The sequence below is a fragment of the Penaeus monodon genome, chromosome 42 (assembly GCF_015228065.2).
Source record: "Penaeus monodon isolate SGIC_2016 chromosome 42, NSTDA_Pmon_1, whole genome shotgun sequence".
NCBI lineage: Eukaryota > Metazoa > Arthropoda > Malacostraca > Decapoda > Penaeidae > Penaeus > Penaeus monodon.
Genome location: NC_051427.1, coordinates 11,634,590 through 11,643,816, shown reverse-complemented (window position 1 = coordinate 11,643,816; position 9,227 = coordinate 11,634,590). Strand labels below are relative to the sequence as shown.

The 9,227-nt window shown below is 35.5% G+C and overlaps 1 protein-coding gene across 1 annotated transcript; it reads right to left on the bottom strand.

Moving 5' to 3' along the window:
* Positions 1 to 3,920: 3,920 nt before the first annotated feature.
* LOC119599058 (oplophorus-luciferin 2-monooxygenase non-catalytic subunit-like) lies at positions 3,921 to 9,129 on the bottom strand. Its single transcript, XM_037948806.1, has 4 exons — positions 8,452 to 9,129; positions 5,643 to 5,801; positions 5,089 to 5,193; positions 3,921 to 4,149 (listed from the first exon to the last, which is right to left on the bottom strand). Exons 1-4 carry the CDS (start codon positions 9,104 to 9,106, stop codon positions 4,007 to 4,009), a joined length of 1,062 nt encoding a protein of 353 aa, XP_037804734.1. The 5' UTR covers positions 9,107 to 9,129; the 3' UTR covers positions 3,921 to 4,006.
* Positions 9,130 to 9,227: the final 98 nt, after the last annotated feature.

The window sequence follows — 9,227 nt, the reverse complement described above, 5'->3', positions numbered from 1 at the left end:
TTATATATATAAGAGAGCGAGAAAGAGAGAGAGAGAAGAGAGAAGAGAGAGAGAGAGAAAGAGAGAAGAGAGAGAGAGAGAGAGAGAGAGCGAGAGAGAGAGAAAGAGAGAGAGAGAGAGAGAGAGAGAGAGAGAGAGAGAGAGAGAGAGAGAGAGAGAGAGAGAGAGAGAGAGAGAGAGAGAGAGACAAAAGGAGAGTGGCTGACACACACACACACCACACACACACACACACACACACACACACACACACACACACACACACACACACACACACACACACACACACACACAGACACACACACACAGAGAGAGAGAGAGAGAGAGAGAGAGAGAGAGAGAGAGAGAGAGAGAAGCAGGGTGGCTGACGGAGAGAGAGAGAGAGAGAGAGAAAGTGGGGAAAGGCAAATAGACAGACAGACACAGACACAAACAGACAGACAGATAAAAAGTAACGTGCATTAAGATCCGACGGCTTCTTGAAGTTAGATATTTTCTGAGAGACCGTAAAATTTATGCCGTCAAGTTTGCCAAGTTTATTCCGACAAGCAGGGAATTTAGTGACGATCTCTCTCGCTTCTGTAGCTGAACGAAAACCGACCAGAGAGACTACGATCATCACCAAAATCTGATCATTGTCAAAATGTCCGGAAAAACTCGTCCACAGATTTAACGAGAATGCACCCGCTCCCTCACCTTCATCCTTCACACTCCAGTTTTAATCCATCAGAAATTGAGTTGATAATAATTATTACATATTACCAATCCCGTCTTTAAAGTGAGCCCCTGTTTCCTCATACCAAACCTCAGGTTTCGATTAAACCGGCGAATTAATATTCACAAAAATCATCACACAACTATCACGTTGGCGGCGTGAATGGTCTGGAGACTTCAAAGCGACACTGAAGAACAATGCAGCTTTAAAGCTTAAAAGCTGGATACGCTCTAGCCTTTGAGTTCGCCACCTTCTGATCCTCAACACAATGGGGGGTGGGGGAGGGATTGCAATCTTTTATCTTCATATTTTTCCCCTTTTTTTGTGTATATAATGTGCGAAAAGAAAAATATTTTTATTGTGAATGTTAATTATACTCGGGGGGGGGGGGGTCTTTTTCATTCCTTATTCAAGCAGATTATCCTTCCTTTCTGTCTTTTAATTATCATTTTTTATTACGAGGGTCGCCTTTGTGGTTCTTTTTCCGTTTCCGTTTTCTTTGGTAATTTGAGTGTTGCGTAATGCATCTTCATTCACGTCTGGTTTGTTATTTTTATTGTTTTGCGTCTTTTACATTATTATTATCATTATTATTATTATTATTATTATTATTATTATTATTATTATTATTATTATTATTATTATTATTATTATTATTATTATCATTGTTATTATTATAGTTATCAATATTATCATCATCAATATTATTATCACTATTATTATTTTCAATACCATTATCAATATCATTATTGTTATTATCATTATCATTCTTATTCTTATTTTTATTCTTATTCTTATTATTTTGCCATTATTATTATTGTTGTTGTTGTTATTATTATTATCATTATTATTATTATTATTATTATTATTATTATTATTATTATTATTATTATTATTATTATTATTGCTGTTTTGTTGCTTTCATTACTATTATTGTCATTATCAATATTATCAACATCATTGTCTTTATTATTACTATCTTTTTATTATCATCATTAAAAATAATATCATTAATGTCATTCCTATTAATAATATTATCATCATCATTACTGTTATTATTAATAATATAACTTCAAATCCTATTATTATTAATATTATATCTTCAAATCTGCTTATTTTTTCTACGATTTCAACTTTTCTTCATATTATTCATATTGTAACTCAAAATCTTAATATTTAGTAAATTATTAATTCAAACCTTGTGTATGATTTCGGTAAAAAAATATAGCCAAAGTAATATCTGTTTCCTTTTTTTTTTCTTTAATGCATTTATGTATTTATCTTTCTCAGGTACCCCTTAAAGATATGAATGAAAACGAGGAAATATCTATTCACTTCAATTCTTAACTTTTCTGTGTCTAGAATTTGTTGATCTCACAATGGTAAATCAAGGAGGTTGTTTCCACTTTGAGGCTTGCACGTGGGGCCAATAAAGAACTAAACTCGATAACAACTGATAACAGGGCACAAAAGTTTCTGTCGCTACGGTACTGTTAAACTGTTTTTCTTTGTATATCTATCTATCTCTCTCTGTCTCTCTCTGTCTCTGTCTCTGTCGCTCTCTCTCTCTCTCTCTCTGTCGCTCTCTCTCTCTCTCTCTCTCTCTCTCTCTTCTCTCTCTTCTCTCTCCTCTCTCTCTCTCCCTCTCTCCTTTTCTCTTTCTTCTTCTCTCTCTCTCTCTCTCTCTCTCTCTCTCTCTCTCTCTCTCTCTCTCTCTCTCTCTTTCTTTCTCTCTCTCTCTCTCTCTCTCTCTCTCTCTCTCTCTCTTTCTCTCTCTCTCTCTCTCTATGAAATATCATGGGCGTCTGTGCCCCCCCCCCCCCTTCAGTAAGAGTTTAAGAATCTAAGATGTTTTCAGAGATCATACTCGATATATCTCTTGTGCAGCTGCAACGCCTGTGTTCTCACTTGCAAGCTACCTAATGTTAAAAATATGATTTCATTCGGATATATTCATTTATTTAACAATTACCTAATGTGATCTAGAACAGGAAAATAGTTCATTTACTTTAACATATTATTTGGATTGTTATAGGTTCTTAAATGGGTAGTAAATGAGTCAGAGAAATTGCATATATTACTTGAAGACATAAATGTGTGTGTGGCACTGTTGTTGCCACCTTCCATTAAATTGACATGGGTGGAGCTAGTTATTGATTTTACTGTTATTGTTGCTGTTAATATTTTCTTTGTCTTATTATTATTGGCGTTGTTGTTATCATAATCGAATTTGTATAGTTATAATTACTATCATTGTATTTGTTGTTATTATCATCATTATAATCATCATAGTCATTATTATTATTATTTTTATTGGTAGTATTAGTATTAGTAGTAGTAGTAGTAATATTATTAGTTCTAATATTATTATAATTATTAGCATTACTATTATTATCATAATTATCATTATTGATATTATTATTATTATCATTATTATTATTATTATTATTATTATTATTATCATTATTATCATTGTTGTCATTATTTTGGTTTTAGTGTTGTTGTTGCTATTATAATAAGAAGGTTTATTATTTTTATTATTGTAGGAATTTTATAATTTTCATCCCTTTTATTACCATCATGATTTTGATCATTGTTGTTGTTTTGTTGTCATCATTACTATCATTATCACCCTTATTATTATTTTATTGCTTTAAAATGAGACTTTACAAAATGTGTGTGTGTGTGTGTGTGTGTGTGAGAGAGAGAGAGAGAGAGAGGGGGAGGGGGGAGGGAGGGAGAAAGAGAGAGAGAGAGAGAGAGAGAGAGAGTCCGCGCGTGCGTGCGGGTGCTTTATCTATCCATGCATTTGTCTAATCATATTTTCTGTACCTTAGCTTCCAACAGATAAGCTTATCTCTAGTCACATACATCTGTTGCAACTAACAATGCTAAACTAATCAACAACATCTTGTAGTTCTCACGAGATAAAGAATAGTGACGTCATAATGGGAAAAGAAGGTTGGAAATACTATTTTTTATCAGTAATTTTGACGAAATTATCAAGATTTTTTTTTCCCAAAGGGAGGAGATATAATTGTAAATAAAAAGGTTTAACCATCAGACACTGATTGTTTTTTTAAAGGAAGAAGATCGTTTATAAAGAGATGTTTTTTTTTCAATTAAGGGAGGAAAAAAGGTCGTTTTCAAAGAGAAACAATTCCTAATAAAACACAGAATATCATTAAAAAAAAAAAACAATACAGATCCTCAACCGACAATTTATTTGTGACACTGTCAGCTGACCTGACACAAACTGCGAGCGAAGTCAGCCTTTACAGTGACCTAGATTTAGCAGAGAGCGTCGAACATGGCCGGGTCGAGGTCTGCCAACAGCTGTCCATTGTTGCAAGCGGCGTCGTCTGCAACACGGGCCATAAGAGAAGGTCTTTGGACGAGCCAGGCAATGTCGCAACTGCAACTCAGGGGGTTTCCTGCTCATGGATGAAAAGGGAAAGGGAAAAGGGAATGAGGAGGAGAATGAAACTTAAGAGGAATGTGTGTATTGAATATTATTGTTCATTAGATTGAAATTGAGAAAAGGCGGTCTTCCTCCTCATTTCTTCTTCATAATTTTCATTTTCTGCTTCTTCATCTTCTTTTCTTTTTCTTTTCATCTTCTTCTCCTTCTTTTCCGTTTCCTTTTCTTCTTCACATTCTTTTTATTTTCCTTCGTTTTCTTCTTCTTTTCTTTCTCTTTTCCTCTTCTTCTTGTTTGCTTTTCCATCATAATCTTCTTCTTCTTCTCCTTCTTCTTCTTCTTCCTTCTTCTTCTACTTCTTCTTGATGTGAGCGACCATGTCTTTGAAATCTTCGTTACTCTGTTCATGCTGTTAATATCTGATACTTTTGCCCAACACACCCACTCCCTTTCCCTTTCCCTATGCACCCTTACCCATCACTTCTCTCCCTCAAACACCCCTACACTCGTTTGCCTAAGTATCCCCTTCCCTCACTCGGTACAGCATACCTTATGCCAATCACCCGTCCTTTACCTCATACCTATAGTTTTATATACCGCCCTATCCCCCCCTTTCCCTTCTCCCCCCACATCTTAACATATCTTTACCTACCACCTTTTTCCCGCTTTTATCAGCCTCCACTTTATCTACCACTTCACCCCTCCCCTTCACCTCATACCCCACCTTTAGAAACCATCTCCTTCTTCATCAATTCCTCTCTCTCTCCCTCTCTCTCACCCTACCTTTACGTACCACCCCATACCTTTTCACTCTCACTCCCACCCCATCCCTCCTTCTTTCCCTCCCCCCTTCCCCATCCCACCCCATCGTCACCACCCCACCCTTCTCCCTCTCTCCGTCAGCCCACCCTGCTCACACCATGCATCTAACCACCTTAGAGAATAAAATTACCTGCGAGATAGATCAAGTTGACCTCATTGAAAAGCGGCCGAAACGCGTCTTCCTGAAGGCTGGTCAGGGCGTTGTCATCAAGCCAGAGGGACCCGCCTTTGAGACCTTCGTGGGATTTTGGTGGAGAGAAAAACATGTGTTTTGATTTTGATAATATTTTTTTTTTATGTAGATGTTTAGATGTGAAATTACTACTTGGATAAAAGAGGGTAGATACAGAAGAGAGAGAGAGAGAGAGAGAGAGAGAGGGAAAGGAATAGAGGAAAAGAAGGAGAATAGAGAGATAAAATGAGAGATAAAGAGAAAACAAGATAGAGAGAGGGGGGAGGGAGGTCGATAGAAAGAGAATGAGAAAGAGAAAAAGAGAGAGAGAGAGAGAGAGAAAGAGAGAGAAAGAGAAAGAAAAAGAAAAAGAAAAAGAGACAAGAGACAGAGATAAAAAAGACAGAGACAGAAACAGAAACAAAAACACACAGAAACAGCGAAACAGAGACAGAGCCTCTGACCTCAGAACCTCTGACACCATAATATAAAAAGCAAAGAAACCTAGTCACCTGTGATAGCGTGACGTTCAATGCTGCTAATATTACACGAAGTCAAAACGAGTTCTCGAAACGAGGCGCTGGATATCTCTAAGGCCCCTTCTTGGACGTGTCCTAGGTTGTTCCTCAAAAGGTCGATTCTGCGCAGGTTGGAAAGGCCGGAAAAGGTGCCTGAGGGAGAGGCAGAAGAAGTGGAGAGCCTGGAGTTAGGTCGTGTGTGTGTAGGTGTGCGTTTGTAAGTGTGTATGTGGAAGTGTGTGTGTGTGTGTGTGTGTAGGTGTGCGTTTGTAAGTGTGTATGTGGAAGTGTGTGTGTGTGTGTGTGTAAGTGTGTATGTGTGTATGTGTGTAAGTTATATGTAAATGTGTGTGTATGTGTAAGTGTGTATGTGTGTACATCGTGTAATTATGTAATTTTTGTTATTTATGATTTATGACCATTAACACTTTGACACTTTACCACGTAATTGGTAATGATAACATTTTCATAATAATTCAATTTTGATAAATTTAATAATTAATATAATCATCTATTCCATTATCATTACCTTTTCATTATGATAAGCATCAGCATTCATGAAGACAACATTTTTTTGTACTTGTCACACATATAGAGAGCATGCATATACATTACTCTATGTATATACTCATATATGCATATGTACAGTCGCGTTCCTGGTAATAATATTCTGAATGAGTTTTACACGCTGACATCACCTTGAACTATTGATATCCATTTATATAACACTCATACTCTTCCTGGAAATAGATCTGGAGGACGATTTGCATAAATATTAACCACCAAACATGTAATATAACAACCATAAATGCAATTAATGTACCACCTTGCAATGTTAAGTACAGGAAAGAACCCTTATCCCTTACAACAGCTGGGAGTCAAGATGTGGTAATTATGTTAACGAGATTATCAAAGGTTTTAAAGGTTGATACAAAATCGTCCTTAACGTAAATTATGTTACTATTATCATTCTTAATGTTATTGAAGTAATGAAGTTGTGATATAAGATGAATATAAATAATATCCTATCTTTTTATGTAAAAGAAGGTAGTGCGCCAAAGAGGATTAGATAATATCTACTGAACAATTAACATACAGATTTTATAAACAATACTTAATATATATAATGACATAGGTCTAGGATTATATTATCTCTCTCTCTCTCTCTCTCTCTCTCTCTCTCTCTCTCTATATATATATATATATATATATATATATATATATATATATATATATATATATATATATATATTTTTTTTTTTTTTTTTTTTTTTTTTTTTTTTTTTTTTCTCTCTTTCTCTCTCTCTCTCTCTCTCTCTCTCTCTCTCTCTCTCTCACTCTCTCACAATGTCTAAAAAGGGTTGTTGGTTTTTCTTTCCTAAGCGTGGACGGAGTGTAGCATGACTCAGCACTTCTTACCCTTCCTCTCTCCCTCATTCGCTGTGACACCCCCCTCCCCCTCCCCCCCCCTAAATTCTACGGAACATGTCAAAGCTGATATATATTTTCATAGTATTTTTTGTTATCATTTTAACCATCAGTGTTATTCAAATTTTTCTTAATATTTCATAATATTATAGCTGTAATAAAAGCAATGCCAATGACTATAAATAAGCTGATGATAAATTATCATCATCCTGAGTATGATGATAACACAGCGTAATGATAATAACACAGCGTAATGATAATAACAATAATAACAACAGTAATGATAATAATAATAATAACAACAGTAATGAAAATAATGATGTTAATAATAACAACAACAACAACAATAATTATGATAATAATAGTAACAATAATAATAATAATAACGATAATGATAAAATAATAAAGATAATGGTTATAATAATAAAGATAATAAAATATGATAATGATAATAATGATGATGATGATGATGATGATGATGATGATGATGATGATGATGATGATGATGATGATGATGATGATGATGATGATGATGATGATGTGATGATTATTATTAAATAATATCATTATTATAAAATATTCAAATAATAATTACATTCATAAAAGTGTTGATAATAATAGTTGTTTTTATCATTATTATATTTTTAAAACGATAAAGCTAATAGTAATAGCAGTAATGATAAAGATATTAATTACATTCCTATCATTATTATTGTTAATAAATTCATCACAACAACAACAAAACAAAAGACAATGATGATAATAATACAAATACTATGATAATAGCAATAAGAATGAAGAAAAGGAAATACCAATATACAAATAACAATAATAATCATCATCATATCTCGTTACGAACTTCACCGTATGACCGTTTACATGAAAGTTCTGTGTCAATAAAATTCATAGTAGGTATTTGTCTATTTAAAGTATTAAATACAAAAACAAAAGAAAAAAAAAGTTCGACATAAGACATGCAAATTATTCACTAGATGCTCCATATACAGCTAATGCAAATATATTGACCATTCAAAAGACTCATACGTAGATATTCACAACAGACTTTTGCTTATAAAGTGTTATCTAACTGCTATATCGTGACTGCCAGGTGCTATATGACAAGAGTGACTCTTGGTAACACTGTTGAATTGCTTGTTTTCATTATATAAACAGGGGTTTACGACACGCCTGATAGATATAAACCATACATAACACCCTAACAGACCTATCCTTAAGAACACAGCAGTTATGAGAACGACCACTAACTTACTAGCATAAGGGACCTTTCCTTTGCTCCAAATTTATTATTTCTCGCTCCACATATTCAGTGTTTCATATGTCCGCGACTGTACATTACGTGTATGGGATTATTTACCTGTGTAGATATGCTGCAGATTGTTCCCTTGAAAGTAGAAATCTTCAATATTCGGAATATCTTTGAAGCCGTTAATTGGTATCTCGCCTATTGGATTGAAACTCAGGGAAACTGTTACAAGAGAGTCAGACTTCAGCACCGGAAACTGGCGGAGGTCGTTACCATAGAGATATAATTCTCTCAGAGACAGAAACGAGGGGATCTCGCCAAAAGGAAATGTTGATATACGGTTATTGTCCAACTTTATCGTAGTCAATGTCGAGTAACTGTGCGAGAAAGCTCTCTCCTGCACCTCCGTCAGTCCTGTGGAATCGGTGAATATCTCCTCGAAGGACACCTCGCCGAAATCCCCCTCCTGTAGGGTTGTCAGGCCCAAGCTATGTGTTATATCAATCTCCCTGAAGTCCTTGAAGGGGAAATCCGCAGAGAAGACCCTAGCCAGCTCTCCATCCTCCAAGTAGGTACAATGCATGGCCATCTGATAGGCCTGGTCAACGTCACACACACAGGGAAGGATGTCGGCCGCGTTGGGACAAGGAAGGTCACGGGAATTAAGGTCTTCCAGCGTAAGGTCAGCGCATCCTTCGTGCACAATCGCGAGACCCAAGGCGATCAGAACAAAAAGGAAAGCCATTGTAGCCACGCAACTTAACATACACTGTGTAGGAAATTGAAGGGTGCCTCACTTTAAAGGCAAGCACATGTTGACGGCGTGATACCTTCAGATTGATGATAAGGTGGGAATTGGTAAAGATCTGTTCAGCAACATGGGAATG